Source organism: Sarcophilus harrisii, chromosome 2 (assembly GCF_902635505.1).
Source record: "Sarcophilus harrisii chromosome 2, mSarHar1.11, whole genome shotgun sequence".
Classification (NCBI taxonomy): Eukaryota; Metazoa; Chordata; class Mammalia; order Dasyuromorphia; family Dasyuridae; genus Sarcophilus; species Sarcophilus harrisii.
The window spans coordinates 580,576,221-580,592,302 of record NC_045427.1 but is presented as its reverse complement, the minus strand read 5'-3'; the positions used below and the strand labels follow the sequence as shown (position 1 = coordinate 580,592,302).

Genomic DNA, 16,082 nt, shown 5'->3' with positions numbered 1-16,082 from the left:
AAAAAACAGTTCAAAGAAGTCCAGTATTTAATAATCCTTAGGCATTATACTATTCTCCTCTATACAGATACAGATTAGTCCACAGAGACCTTGCTAATCTGTGTCGATACAAGGAAAGATGTTGAAGAAGTTTCTCAGAGCAATGTCAGTCTTTGCAACTATATAGACTACAATGAGACTGTTGTAAATGAGCCTGACCAAAACCCATAATGGACACTCCTACAAAGGACTTGAACTCAACCCAGTCTGGGGGCCATAGGGCATTTTGCATCTTGCATCATTGCAGCATTCATCCAGTAACGTTCTAAGCCAATGCAGCTTCGCTCAGTTTTGGCACTCACCTCAGCACCATTTGCCAAGATGGGCTTTAGCACTCCTTTGGCAGTGCTTGAGAACCAACCATCTGGGTGACTTAAAATCTCATTCATGTCTCAAGCAATGAGACAAATTCGTTAGTGGCTAAATAAAACCTCACACCTACTGGACATAGGTCTTCTTACGAATTTTCATGTGGAAAAGTTGAATCAGGAATAGGAACTTCCTAAGACCACACTGCAAGTCTGTATAAGTAATATTTCTGCCTCTAACACTGGAAGAATACTTTTCAGTGGTGGTTCTGACTGGATAACAGGGAATCTAAAAGGAATATTTTGCAAGATTTTATGTAAATCAAGTGCCAAATTTATTGGCAAGGACCAAGCAGCATCCTAGGTAAATGCTGATAACTGTCATTGCTCATTATTTACAAGTTCGGGATGGGGGGGGAGTAATTTTGACAGACGTTGGAGGGCACATCTAGAAAAGGAAGAGCAGATATATACAAGGCAAGCCAGAAAAGGAAGTAAAATTAATGTTATTACTCAGCTAATAGAGCTTAGAAAGAAAAAGGAGGATCATCTTATAGGCCAGGTGCCATTGGGAAATAATCTGGAGATGCTGAAATGCCAGGATTTTGCTATAACTGTCAAGCAGCTAAAGGAAAAGCAGGTAGAAGCAATTTTATATAAGGGGAGCAGAATACATCAGGCCTATACCTGCAGGCAGTAATGGCTTTCCAGAATAAAAAAAAATCTATATCTATAATATTGTAACTGTGTGGTAGGAACAGAAAGTTTTCTCATCAAAATGGCTTGCTAACATTTCCATCATGGCACAAAATACGTAAAGGGAGAAATCCTGGCATGGGAGCTATCCTAAAAACCAATTTATCTGGTATGTTGGAGAGGCTTCAGTTTGCTAGAATTCACAGGACAAAGAGATTAACCCTGGGAGATGTATTTCCTTAGCAATTTCAGTCCATATGGAAAAATTTCACCAAGCCAAAAACAGGGTGGAGTAAGAAGAGAGACTAAGGGACGAACATTCAAATATTTAGCTAAAGAAAGTAGGTAAAGAGTGAATTAGGGTAGAAATGGGGGGGGGGGGTTAAAAAACACTTTAGTATTTCTCAATTTTTGCCAGATGGCATTTTAATTCAAAAAGTGCCCTAGCCCTGCCCACACCACAATACTTGCATAGAGATGCTACTGAGTTTTGACAAAACCCTCAACCTTTCCATTTGCTAAGGTTGTTTCCTCTTCTGCTCAGAAAATAATAGAATATAGGTTGAATATAGGCATTCTTGGCCTCCAAGGCATATTTAGAAATACAGCACACAGAGTCCAGGCTCCCTGCACCTGTGGCAGTTGTAGAGACCACCCAGAGAGGCAAAGCACAGATGCCAATTCTTTCCACATTGGAGGCTGAGGACATAGTTATTGGGTGTAGCCCTCTTGTTGCTGTCATCAAATATTAATTGAATTTTAAAAAAAGAAAAAACATTCAGGGAAAAAAGGGAGAAAAATCGGTCACTTCTGCCAGTATCAATTCACAAATAGGACTTATGTTGCTGAAAGCCTTTTGTGACCTTGCTAGACTCTCCAGTGTTGCTTTGATAGACAGAATATCTGTCTTTTAATAGCTAAGCTACCTCTAGCATGCACAGCAGGCTCATAAATGGCTATTGATTATTTGACTGGTTGACTAATCCCTAATGGGATTTGGCCAAATTTAACATTCATGTTAAGCGAAATCAATAACTAACGTCTTTTGTTTAGCTGTATCAATTTGGTATTCATGAACAGGAAGAGATTTTCAGAACCATTTTGGCAGATAAAAATTAACCCAGATAGATCTAAATAGCAAAACACTACAGCAGGCATTGTTGAAGGTGCCCCGCATCTATCCAACTTCTGACTGCTCAAAATAAAGCAGGCTTGAAATCTCTTTTCTTGGCATAAATAATTATTTTTCCCTTTTCAGGCTATATTACAAAGACTTAGGGTAGGTCTGCCTGATTTGCAGCCTAGGATTTTGCAATTCTGGAGAAGCTAAGGAACTTTCATGAGGTCAGAAGAATATTAGAGCTGGAACCTCAAAAATCAGCAAAGGTTTTGTAACAGTTATTTTTCAAAAGTTGATTTTCCAGATCTTTTACAAGCTTTCACTGAGTCAGAGAGTTGCTGTTAGCTACTTGAACACCCTGGAGAGTCTAAGTTTTGCTGGACTTTTTATTTTCTCTGAATCACTTCAAGATCCTGGCTTAATTGAACAAAGTTCTTTGCTTTTATCCTGAGTCTTACCATAGCAGTTAAAATCAACTGACACCTTACATCGAAAGAGCATGAATGCTGCCTTGTTTGTATTCTGCACTTGCCTTCTGGATTTGCTTTGTTCCTCCAAAACTGCTTGAGCCTCTGAGGTATGGTAGGATGTTTTTAATTTGATGAATCCTTGTCTCAGGACTTTTAGAGAGTAATTACCACATTTGTAGAATCAATATATCTTAATACCTCTTAATTCTAGTAACTTCCCTCTGCTAATTATTTCCTATTTATCCTGATATAACTTGCTTTGTATATATTAGATTGTTAAATTCTTGGAGGACAGATACTATTTTTTGTCTCTGTATCCACAGTGCTTAGCACAGTACCTGGCACATAGTAGGTTTTTGATAAATGTTCTAGTGATTAATTGATTAAGAATTAAGAACCTCAGAGGCCATCTAGTGAGATCCCTCTCTGACACAGGATGGCTTAAAACAGTCGATATGTAACCTTAAGAACTCAGCTTTATATGAATTTTGATAAATTTTGATGAGATGACCATCAATAACAATCATTTCAGAAAAAATGCATCCATCTGTTGATAAATAAATGACACAGAGAAGAAAATATGTACAAGTACTTTAATAGTTCTAAGTCAAAGACCATAGTACTCCCAGCGGGGCACGGCTTCTGAAAGGAAGCTGCCCAAATTCTGTTCATAAGCCAGCATTCACCCACTCCCGGTCTCCAATAGTTGGTTCCATTGCAGAGGCGCCTCCAACCAACTCTCTAAGTGCCATTATGAAATCCACTTGGCACTCTTCTGAATGGTTAATTTGACCAATTTCATTAGTCAAGCTAAGATGAAGACTCAGCAGAAAGAAAGAAACAAATGCTGACCCTCTAAGCAGGAACAGACGAAGTTGGCAGAAGAGAAAATGCTGTGTACATAAGATACAGAAGGAAATAATTATTGTCTGAGTATCTGTAACATTACATTTGTTTTGCCTTAAATCTATTAAAAGTTATTTTGTTGGCCAGTGCTGTTCTGCTGAACAAGCAAAATGTTGGTCAAAAGTTTAATAATGTTTCCTGTACCAGCACAGAGTCATTATAAGCAGTCGATTGGGAATGACTTCAGGGAAAACACGGAATCCAGCTCGTGTTTCTACCTAAGGATCAATTTCTTCAGGAATCACTGTGATCATAATGTCTTCATTGCCTCTGCGGACAACCATGTTCAGGGTAGTTTCTTTTTTAATGACGTCACTGACGTCATTGGCAGAGACCACAGATTTTCCATTTATGCTAATTATCACATCATTTTCTTTAAGGCCTCCTCTGAAAGACAAAAGAAGATAAATGCATCATTCATTGCACCACTGCAATTTATCCCTCTATATTGATCATTGGAGGTGGTATGGATAGGGGATGGAGAAACATAAGATTTAAAACATGAAGGGAACCATAGAAATAAGCTAATCCAATGCCACCTTATTGGTAATGAGGAAGCACAATGTCAGATAGCTAGTAAATGCCAGAGCTGAGCCTCCAACTGTTCTTTTGACTCCAAGGTCTAATATTCTTTCTCTACCTGCTTCTGAGCAGAGGAAATGCTGGGAACTTGCCAGGTAGAAACCGAGATTCCCTCTAGGTCCCTTTCTTCTCTTCCTCCCAAATAAAAATACAGACCAGAATCCACAAAGCTAGTTAGTATATAAGAATGGGAATGTTGGGGGGAAGAGTTGTAAGGATTCATCTTCAATATCTCATAGTAAAAAGCACTCTAGAAATTCCCAAAGAAAATAAATATTACTGCCATTGTTGAAATGCCTCCTGGGATTCTCCCGGCTAATTACTAAATAGTTAATTTTATACAAAAGTGTTAATATTTTACAAGACTGGTATGAGCAGGACAAATTTATTTCAGCCAAGTCATTTCTAACAGGGTGAAGTAACTGTAGGCCCATTTCCAAGCACGTCAGGAAAACAATTTCTCTAGGAAAAAAACAGTAGCACCCATTCACATAGCACTTTACAAGCCCATTTATATATAACAATCCTGTAGGGTTAATAGTACAAGCAATTATTGCCCTCTTTTTACAGATGAGCAAACTAAAGCAGAGAGGGGTTAAGCAATTTTCTCAGTGTTAAGAGATCTTAGAATTCAGAACTAAATGGGACCCTGAGTATTATCTAATATAAGTCCCTTGTTTTTAGAGATGTAGAAACTGTCCAGTGTCATGATGGTATTACATAGGGAAGGTAGTGTTTGAACTCAGGTTTTCTGATTCCAGATCTGCTATTTTTATAGGAGAGCACTTTTTGCTTTCATAATACTCCTTCAGCTTGATGATTCTCTAATTTTAACGTAAGGTGGTGGCTCCCTATTCCTGTCCTCATCAGTACAAGTAATATTGATACCACTTTCTTTAGAAATATGTTATATCTTGTATATAGCTTGTCAGATGAGCCAATACTTTTCATGTGAACTGTAAAAATGACCTTTTTGTTTTCCTTCTCCAACCTGACCCCAGAGATTCTCAAAGAATTTATTCTTGTACAGCCATTATACAAAATAAATGTCATGGCGGATAGAGTGTGGTCTATAGTTAGATAGACTCGAGTTCAAATTTCATCTCTGAAATTCATTAACCATATGATCCTAGACAACTCACATAATCAATATATTTTTCAAACAACTCCCTAGGATTTAATCTTATAAGGAACAGATAGAATTTCAAGCTGCTTTGGTGGGAGGAATTCCAAGAGGGGCTCCCCATGCTGACAAAAATCATAGATCCGTCCCATACTCATAATGGATATATACACATCTGTTAAAAGAGTTAAGCCATTCCTGTAGAGAACACAAGACCTCTTTCCTCTTTTCTATCTGAGGCAACTCAAATTGAGTCTTACCCTAAGCTAGATCCCAGAGCAGGAACAGACTTGGAGATCTCACGTTTTTGTCACAAGTCCAAAAACAACCACTTGTGTCTCTAAGGAACTATATTGGGTCAGTCATGGGAAGAGGCAGGATATCGAAGGTAAAATTTCTATAACTTACGCTTCAGCTGGAGTGTCTGGAATTACTTCTATGATATAAGCTCCAGAAAGGACATCAGGAAAGTCTCGGTGACGATCCTTCAGCTCTTTAGCTTTACTGTGGAGGAAGAAAACACATCATCCAAATTAATCCAGCTGTGTAGATTTCAATTCAGCCCACTTTATAAATCTTAAAGCACATTATGATTATGAGTTGTTATTATTATTATCATTCCTTACCTTATTGTCTGAATAAGACATATTGTTAGAATAGGATATACCTACTCAGCTTCCTAAGTCCCTATACAGGACTATCTATTATCTTTTTTTTTAATGCTTTGAGTAGATTACAAATTATAAATTCTACAATGATTAAAGTTTTGATCTGAAGTGCCAGCTGTTTTATTGTTAATATTCCCAAATGCAACCTCTCTATCCACCAATCCCTCTAAAAAATACTCACCATGTTTAAATCCTGGCAAAATCATTAAACCTCTTGGAAATGGTATGAAATGTGCTATTTATATCTAAACCTTTTTAAAAAAACTATCATAGCTTTAGTCACTGCTCTTAATTGTCAAGCAATAATAGGTAGAACCCCATCCCTCAGAGTCTTATATCAGGTTTCTTCATAAAGTTTTTTTTTATGAACCTGTCATGACATATAAAAATTAAAATGAAATTGCTCAAGATCAGAGTAGAGATGGAGGAAAAGAAGAATCACTAGTTATTTGAATCAGATAATGCGCTTGACCTAGCATTCCTACAAACAAAGTCCAACACACTTTACAGAATTTAATATCTGAAAGGCAAAGTATTCTCTCCTTGGGATGAGAAAGGTAACGTTCAGAGTTTACTAGGGATGTATGCTTCAATAGAATTAATAAGAAAAGGACAAAAATCAATGGAAAATAATTAATAAGAAATAGACAAGAATCAAGGAAAATCAAACTGCTCTCTAGATCTAGCTTTTAAAAGAATGCCACAAAATTCTTTTGGTTGAAAGAATAATTTACAGAATCTGAGAGTCAGTTTAAACTCTTGGCCAGCATTTCTAGTCCCTCATCTCATTGCTAAGATTTTCTCATTTTAACCTGAGATTTTAAGAGCAGCTTTGTGAAAATTCCCATTGATTAGTGTATGCACCATCATGATGGGGAAAGATCTCATTTTAAAGAGATATCTTTAGAATATTAGGCAACATATGGTCATAGAAAGAGCAGTAGGTCTTAGATTATTTGAGGACTGGTACTAATACTTCTGATTATGAGACATAGCATGTAATCTTCTTGTGCCTCAGTTTCCTCATCTGTAAAATAAGGTTAGTTCTATTTGTACTACAGGCTTATTGTGAAGGAAGTAGCTGGTAAAAGCTCAAAGTGCTACATAAATGTGAATTACTATAATGTGATATATCATCATTAGTCTTAACATATTTCGAGAAATTCAGACAAAGTTTCACTGGCATTTAGGGACACCACTGTGAACTTTGAAGTTAACTCTCAGTGTTATTTAAAAAAATAAAATAAAATAAAAGCCTGTTTATTCACCTAGATGTAAGTGACATCATTCGAATTCCAATGTATTTCTTCTTGGTGACAGCTTTTCCTATGAAAGCAAAAGGTAAAATATAAAACAATCCTGGTTAGTTGTTCACAGAGAACAAGTAAGTGCTCTGGCACCATATTCTCTGTTTTGAAGTTAGGTTCAGAGGATTTTACAGGGCTTACTAAGAAATTGGGCAACAGTGTATGTGCAAGGTACCACGATGTTGACAACAACTGTGATTCATGCAAGGGAGGCTGGGGTGCTGACCTCAGACTCTGCACTGGCTCTCCATGAATGTCTTGGTGAAATCATACCTTTAGCCTGTCTGTCATGAGACTCAGTTAAGAACTTCTTAATTTTATCAGATGGGATTGCAAAGGAGATCCCAGCAGTCACTTTCAAAGTATTAATTCCAATCACTTCACCATCCTGAAACAGAAAGATAAGTAGTTTACTAAATGTATTTTTTAAAAAATAGAAAGTGGAAAATTTTTGCTAGTAACCTCAAAGAATGTATTAGGTCAGTTCCTGCTGGCAGAAGTTCAGTAGAAGGAAGTAATTCAACTATTGAATTATAAATCCAACATACTAACTGGTACCAGTTCCTCATAACCAATTACCTTTTGGACTTTTCAAAATGGATAAACTATAGACTTGTCAAACTCAATATCTCCACACATTAACTCGTTATCTTTTTCCTAAAACTCATTCACCACTTTTTCATTCTTCATTCAATAAACATTTATTAAGCACTTATTATGTGCAAGACACTATGCTAAGCAGTGGAAATACAAAAAGAGGTAAAAGGCAGTCCCTCCCCTCAAGGAGTTTATAGTTTAAATATGTAAATGTTATGCCTCTGATAAAATGTAATTTCCTCAAGGTCAGAGACTTTCAGTTTTGTCTTTGTAGAACCAGGAATCTAAAGACAACTCTGACCAACCATAAAAATGACCAATGATGGGCAACCATAACTCCAGATGACAATGATAAAGTCTATCACCCACTTCCAGACAGAGTAAGGGAAATTTATTTTGCTTAACTGTGCAAACTTATTACAATAGCTTTTCTTCTTTTTTTCTCTCAATGGAAGTTTAATATACCATTAAAATATTTGACTTAATACCATTGACTAATGTTGTCAAATATTGGATTACAAAGGTAAACTGCCAACTTCAGAAACCACAATTGGCAAACACTTTTCTGTATGAAATGGAAATTCCACAAAGGACCTTTAAGTCTTTAAATTAATGGAAAAAACATTGATATAGAAGTTTGAAAAATGGTTTCTATCTGGTCATGGTTCCATTATTCACTTCCCTGTTGAGTTTGGATTAGAGACATACCTCTCTGACTTCAATTCCCTTATAAGTTAAAAGAGACCATTGGAATATATGATCCCTAAAATCTATTCTAGATTTAACATTCTATAATCCTATGACCTTTGGTCGGGAAGACTTATGGACATATGAAATTTCTCTGGACCTTCAAGCAATTAACTCCTTATCTGAGGCCAAATAACTTATGAATGAAACTAGGGTTACAGTTTTAATCCATGTGGACTCATAGCTTTGCACTTTTTAGGAAGGCTATTCCTAAGATAGAGAATGTCCAGAAAAAGACAATCAGGATTGATAAAGAGCTTCAATGCATCCTATGAAAATCAATTGAAAGAATTAATGATAAGAAAAAACAAGTCTTGTCAGCAATCATATGGATTAGAGAATAGGTTTGTTCTGTTGGTGGGAAAGAAGGCAAAATACTGCAGCATATCTGTGACCCCATTAGGGGCTTAATTGGTAAAGATACTAGAATTGTTTGCCATTTCCTTCTCCGGATCATTTTACGGAGAAGGAAACTGAGACAAAGTAGGCAAAGTGACTTGTTCAGAATCACACTACTAATAAATGCCTGAGGCCATATTTGAACTCAAGAAGATGAGTCTTCTTGACTCCAGACCTGATACTCTCTCCACTGTGCTCCCTAGCTACCCTTCTGCATAGCACATGGTATGTATTTAATAAATGCTTGCTTTTTTGATTTGACTTAAGAGCTATCCAAAACCGGAATGAACTCTTTGAGAGGTACTGGTTTTCTCATATCTAGAACTCTCACAACAAAGGCTCAAGGTCTGCTTGTCAGCCATAACGTAGAGAGAAGTCTTGCCAGGTACAGATTAGTCAAAATCAGTTATTAAGTTTAAATGGAAATAGGGGCCACTAAACTGTATATAAGGATCCCTGTGGGCTACAATTTGACTTAGAAAACCACAAATTAACATTATCTGTGGTCTACTCTATTTTTATTTATTTTTGTTAAGTATTTTTCCATTGCATTTTAATCTCGTTAGGCCATAGTCTGTAGAGTTGTGAGCAGGGATGCAGTCTATAATCTGTAGGCTATATGTCTGACATCTCTGTTGGAGTTCACCAGGGAGGTCTCTTCCAATCCTGAAATTCTGTGATTCTATTCCATGGACTTCAGTCTAACCTCAGCTGCTGGTCTTCAGAATCATTGAGCACAGCGTGTGGATAGTAAATACTGATCTATCACATTACTGCAGAAATAACTCAAAGGAAGGGAACAAACATTTATTAAGCACCTACTGTGTGCCAAGAAATGTGCTAAGTGCTTTATAAACAGCATCTCATTGCATCATTATGACTTCCCTGGGAAGTAGGTACTATTATTATCCCCATTTTATCTAGGAGGAAATCAAGGCAGACAAAATATAAGTGATTTGCATAAGGTCACAGCCAATGTCAGAAGTTAGACTCAAATACAACTCTTCTCAACAGGTTATCTATCCACCATAATATGCTACCTCCTATGTAATGTCATGTAAAATATGGTTTCACTGTGTAATACATTTGTTGCCACTTTATCAAATCCTCTCCAAGATTATGGAACTTATCTAAATATTGTATCTGTCTACTATCTACCATAATGTTCTGCATACAATAAGTACTTAATAAATATTTATTGAATAAGTAAAGTAGTCATTTTTGTCCCAAAAAAGATATTATTATTATTATTATTATTATTAACCAGAATTTATTTAGTGCTTTACAAAGCACTTCACAAACATTACATTTTTGTCCTCACAACAGCTTCTAGAAACTAAGTGCTATTGTCATTGCAATTCATAAAATGAGTAAACAGAGGCAAATAAATTAAGTGACCTGTCTGGGGGTCACAGAGCTAATAAACATCTGAAGCTGGATTTTAATTCATATACTCAACTGGGTCTCCTAATTATTTACATAAATTCACAATGATAAGCAGTTAGGACCCAGGATGTTCACAGAGCAACTTCTAACTAGAATTCCAAAACTTCTTTGGCAAATCTCATTTCTTAAAATATATATATATATATATATATATATATATATATATTTCTCAAGTGCTAAACAAAATTATTAATAAAATTAATTAATAATAATTAAAATTAATATTTCACAAAATACTTACCAGATTTACTAAGGGGCCTCCCGAGTTTCCATACTGAAATAAACAAAAGTTAAATGATTAGGATGACTTCTGTCAATGCACTCACAATCCACCTATTGTATCAATGGCAATTTTCAGTGATTTGCTTTAATCTGAACTGTAGTTCTTTCCTATCAGTCATCTACCTTCTCACTGAAAGTAAATGGAAAACTTCAGGTCACTTTTGAAAACTAACAAAATACAAGAGACTACCTTATGAAGTAATGAACACATTTTCTCCTACTTTCTAAAAGGAAATAAGATGTTACTTTATTTAAATCCAAAGAACACTCATTTGTTTTACCTCTGCCCTGCCCTGAGAGCATAGAGTTAAAACCTGGTTCCATTTTATTTCCATTACTTCATGTCTCAACAACCCTGATGTCAGGAAAGCTTGGGAATAGAGCCTGCTGGTTATAAGCAGAGTGCCTAAGAGCGCATCGTGTTTCTTAGAAATTGGTCCAACATGAAAAATGGCTTTCAGAAAGTCAATCCTATGAGGAGACATTTGAAGGGGGGAAATATGATTTCTTAAAGATTGCTTGGGGAAAAAAAAGTACAGGAAAATCTTTGGCTTCATTTTAGCAAGACAAGTTTAATATATTGGGTCAAAGCTTCATGCTGTGTCTATTAGGAAAGAAGTGATCACCTTTTGGAGAAAAAATAAAAAAAACTGCTAGATTAATCCCCTCCTCCACCCTCAGGGTTCAAAACTTGCCAAACACTGGCAAAATTGGGAGCTCCTCTAAAACAAGGCTTAAAACTTTTCCCATTCGGGATCCCTTTTTGTCAGAAAATTTTAGGTAACTCTGGGCATATAGGTGTTTAAAATAGGTATACAAATCAAATATTTGCTGACAAATCAGAAAGAAATTTATTTTAAAACAATTTTTGGCTTGCTTGCATATAATTTTATCATTTATTAAAAATAAAAGCAATTTAGCGTACTAATAAGATGATGTGCTTGTTTATTTTTACATAAAGAATTAAATCTTGGCAGAATACTTGATTCCTCTTACTGTTGCCAAATTTTTCGTAACCCCCACGTTCAGTTGCACAACCCCATATGGGGTCGCAACCCACAGTTTTAAGAAGACTTCCTCTACTCTTTTTGTGGTGGCAAGGAATTTTGGAAATTCATTTGGGGAATGGCAGAATAAGTTCTGGTTTATGTATATAATGGAATGCTATTGTTCATAAGAAATGATGAGCAGGCTCATTTCAGAAAAACCTGGAAAGACTTATATGAACAAATGTTGAATGAAGTAAACAGAATCAGAAAAACATTGTACATAGTAACTTCAAGATTATGTAAGGATCAACTATGATAGATGACTCTTCTCAGAAATCCAAGACAATTCCAGTAGACTTGAGAAAGAAAATGCCATCTGCATATAGAGGGAGAACTGTAAAGACTGGAGCAGATTAAAAAAATCATCTTTTGAGGAGAGGCTGGTTTTTTTTCTCATGTTTTTTTTCCCTTTCTTTCTGATTTTCTTTTGCAACATGACAAATATAGAAATATGTTTAAAATGATTGTACACATCTAATCTATATCAAAGTGTTTACTGTCTTGTGGAGGGGAGAATTAAGTGAGGGAGGAAGAAAAATACTGGAACTCCAAAAATGAATGCTGAAAACTATCTTTATATGTAATTGGAAAAATAAAACACTATTGAAATCAGGGGGGAAAATTGGAGAAGAAGGAGAAAGAAGAGAAAAGGAGAAGGAGGAGGGAAGGAGAAAGAGGAAGAGAAAAGGGAGAAGGAGGAGGAGAAGGAAGAGCAGAAGAAGGAGAAAGGGAAAGAGAAGGAGGAGGAAGAGAAGGAGAAGAAAGAAGGAAAAGAAAGAGAAAAAAAAGATGCAGATTTACTCTATAGAATGCTGCAAGAATAACATCACTAATTGTTTGGAATGAGCTTCAAGGAGTATTGAAGAGTTAAAGTCTTCCTATAAAGCACAACAGACTTAGAGTGAGGGGACATCTGGGTTTGTAAGTTAGCATGATATTAGTGGAAAGAATCCCGGTAGCTAGACTTGAGTTCAAACCCAGCCTCTGACACTTACTAGTTATAGAATCATAAGTAAATTTCTTAAACTCTCTTACGCCTCAGTTTCCTCATGTGTAAAATGGTGGAAATAATACTAGCAAATTCCTTCTTCACAGGGTGATTAATGTCAAGGCATTTTTTGTGTTGTTTTTGTGTTGGTAGGGGTGAAGGTAAGTAGATCTAGGCTTGTGATTTCATTGGTAGAGGAAGCTCTTTTTTAATAACAGCTTTTAATTTTTCCAAAGATAGTCCTTAACATTCACCTTTGCAAAACCTTGTGTTCCAAATTTTTCTCCCTTCCTCTCCCCTCCCCAGACACAAGTGATCTATTATAGTTAAACATGTACAATTCTCCTAAACATATTTCCATATTTATCATGCTGCATAGGAAAAATCAGATTAAAAGGGGAAAAAATATGAGAAAGAGAAAAAAATAAGCAAGAGAATACCACCAAAAAAAAAAAGATGAAAATAATGTTTTGATCCATATTCAGTCTTCATAGTTCTTTCTCTAGATATGGATGGCTCTTTCCATTACAAATCTATTGGAATTGCCTTAAATTACCTCATTGTTGAAAAGAGTCACTTCCATCAGAATTGATCATCACATAATCTTGTTGTTGCTGTGTTCAATGTTCTCTTGGTTCCACTCACTTCACTTAGCATCAAAATATATAAGTCTTTCCAGGCTTTTCTGAAATCATCCTGCTTGTAATTTCTTTTAGAATAGTAATATCCCAGTATACTCATATACTATAACTTACTCAGCCATTCTCCAATTGATGAGCATTTACTCAATTTCCAGTTCCTTGCCACTACAAAAAAGGGCTGCTATAAACATTTCTGCACATGTGGGTCTTTTTCCTTTTTTTTATAAGCTCTTTGGGATACAGACCCAGTAGAGACACTGCTGAATCAATGGGATTTCAAATAATCTTTGGGCATAGTTCCAGATTTCTCTCCAGAATGGTTGGATCAATTCACGACCCCACCAACAGTGTCTTAATATCCCAGTTTGCCCACATTTGCCTTATCATTTCCTGTCATCTTGGCCAATTTGAGAGGTGTGAAATGGTATCTTATAGTTGTCTTAATTTGTATTTCTCTAATCAATAATGATTTAGAGAATTTTTTATATTAGAAATGGCTTTAATTTCTTTATATGGAAATTGTTCATATTCTCTGAACAATTTACCAATTGAGGAATGGCTTATATTTTTACAAATTTGACTCAATTCTTCATATATTTTAGAAATGAGGCCTTTAGTAGAAGCACTGGATGTGAAAAAAAAAAAAATTTCCCCACCTTTCTGTTTCCCTTTTAATCTTGGCTGCATTGGATTTGTTTGTATACAATGTTTTTAATTTTACATAATCAAAATTATCCATTTTGCATTTCATAATGTTCTCCAGTTCTTCTTTGGCTATAAATTCCTCCCTTCTACACAGGTCTAAGAGGTAGATTATCCCTTGTTCTCCTAATTTACTTATAGTATCATGAATCATTTTGATCTTACCTTGGTATAGAGTGTTAGCTGTTGGTCATTACCTATTTTTGCCATATTATTTTTCATTTTTCCTAGCAATTTTTGTCAAATAGTGAGTTCTTATCCCAGAAGCTGGAGTCTTTGAGTTTATCAAACACTAAATTACTATAGTCATTGACTATTGTGTCTTGTGAACCTAACCTGTTCCATTGAATCACTACTCTATTTATTAGCCAGTACCAAATGGTTTTGGTAACTGCTGCTTTATAACATAGTTTTTTAGCTCTGGTACAGCTAGACCACCTTTGTTTGCATTTTTTTTCCATTAATTCCCTTGAAATTCTTGACTTTTTGTTCTTCCAGATGATTTTTTTCCCTAGCTCTATGATTTCTTGGCAGTTTGATTGTTATGGCACTGAATAAGCAGATTAATTTGGTAGAATAGTTCTTTTTATTATATTAGCTCAGTCTGGTATGGGAAACACATGGAGAATTATCAATGCAGATTAGCAGTCTTTTCTGCAATTTAAAGTATTAGAAAGTTCCTTGGACGTATTGAGAAGTTACAAGGCTTGCCCAAGGACACAAAGCCAGTATGTGTCAGTGTTGGGACTTAACCCCTAATTTACATACTAATCCCACGGTTAGCTCTCTCTCTATTCCACCATATTACCTCTAACTGAGTCTCATAAGGACAATGTGAAAACTAAACAGGAAAACATACATAAAGTCCTTTGTCAGACATTATTGTTGCACAATCTGTTCCAACTAGCAGTTGGACCCTGGCAAGCCACTTAACTTTTCCAAGAAGTTTGCTTATCTGTAATACTTGCACATCAAAAGATTGATCATGCAAAAAATGCTTTGGACAATTTTAAAGCATTATATAAATAAGAACTCTTGCTGTCAAAGATGAGGAAGATCCCACAAGAGGAAATCTGCCCACTGCTAGTGAATATCATGATTACTTTTAAATGTATAACTGTGCAGTTCAACTGACAATCTATGGTGACTATCCTGAGTGACTCTGCTTCAGGAGTTGAAAAAATGCTGATAAACTTAATCATTTTCTAAAATCATTGTTTCCATCTGATAAACCTTGAATTGGGAGAAACAGGAGACAATTAGCTTAACATGAGCAGTTCTTAACTCAAGGTCTTTGAGATTTTCTTTAATATTTTAATAACTATATCAATATAATTGTTTACCTTTGTAATCCTATTTTATTTTATTCATTGAAAATATTATTCTTAGAAGGGATCCATAAACTTCCCCAATCCATCAAAGGGATTTATGACACACAAAAAATAACCAGAACCACTTAAAGTTATTTGCCCAATATCGTACAAGTTAAGAAGAGTTGAAATTTGAACCTAAAACCTCAGATTGAAGAGGAGGCAATCTGAACTCTTAATCTTTATCTTTCTTTTTTTAAAGCAATGTCATCATAACCAACTCAGGCCCCACTGGCTTATCCAGATTCAGATGAATAAGAAACAAGACTTACATTGATGATTGCGTCTGTCTGTATATAGTCCATGTCTGAATTTCGCAGTCCGAGTTCTTTTCCTCCTCGTTGGGTGGTACTAACAATCCCAGTAGTTACTGTATTTTGAAGTGAAAATGGACTTCCAATTGCAACCACAAATTCTCCAGGCCTCAGTTCTGAAGATCTACCAAGAAGGAGGACTGGCAACTTTCCCTGTAAACAAAAATTTTTCTTTTTAAAAAATAGCATATGGCCTTTCTGCTAAAAACAAGGTGGACTACACAAGGACCACATTCCTAGATATTGCACTGCCAAAAAAAAAACAACCCCAAAACACAGGGAGACGGCAGACCATGGAGTCCATACTAGGTATTTCTGGTAGTTGCTA

The 16,082-nt window shown here is 35.7% G+C and overlaps 1 protein-coding gene across 1 annotated transcript in view; it reads right to left on the bottom strand.

Moving 5' to 3' along the window:
• Window positions 1-3,505: 3,505 nt before the first annotated feature.
• HTRA1 (HtrA serine peptidase 1) overlaps window positions 3,506-16,082 on the bottom strand; it is a 71,186-nt gene continuing 58,609 nt past the window's right edge. The window contains exons 4-9 of the mRNA XM_023495494.2: window positions 15,713-15,907; window positions 10,650-10,682; window positions 7,493-7,607; window positions 7,181-7,238; window positions 5,653-5,748; window positions 3,506-3,926 (exon numbers count right to left, since the gene is read on the bottom strand). Of these exons, the coding sequence (XP_023351262.2) occupies window positions 3,758-3,926; window positions 5,653-5,748; window positions 7,181-7,238; window positions 7,493-7,607; window positions 10,650-10,682; window positions 15,713-15,907 (666 nt within the window). The 3' untranslated portion in view covers window positions 3,506-3,757. The remainder of the gene's footprint in view (window positions 3,927-5,652; window positions 5,749-7,180; window positions 7,239-7,492; window positions 7,608-10,649; window positions 10,683-15,712; window positions 15,908-16,082) is intronic.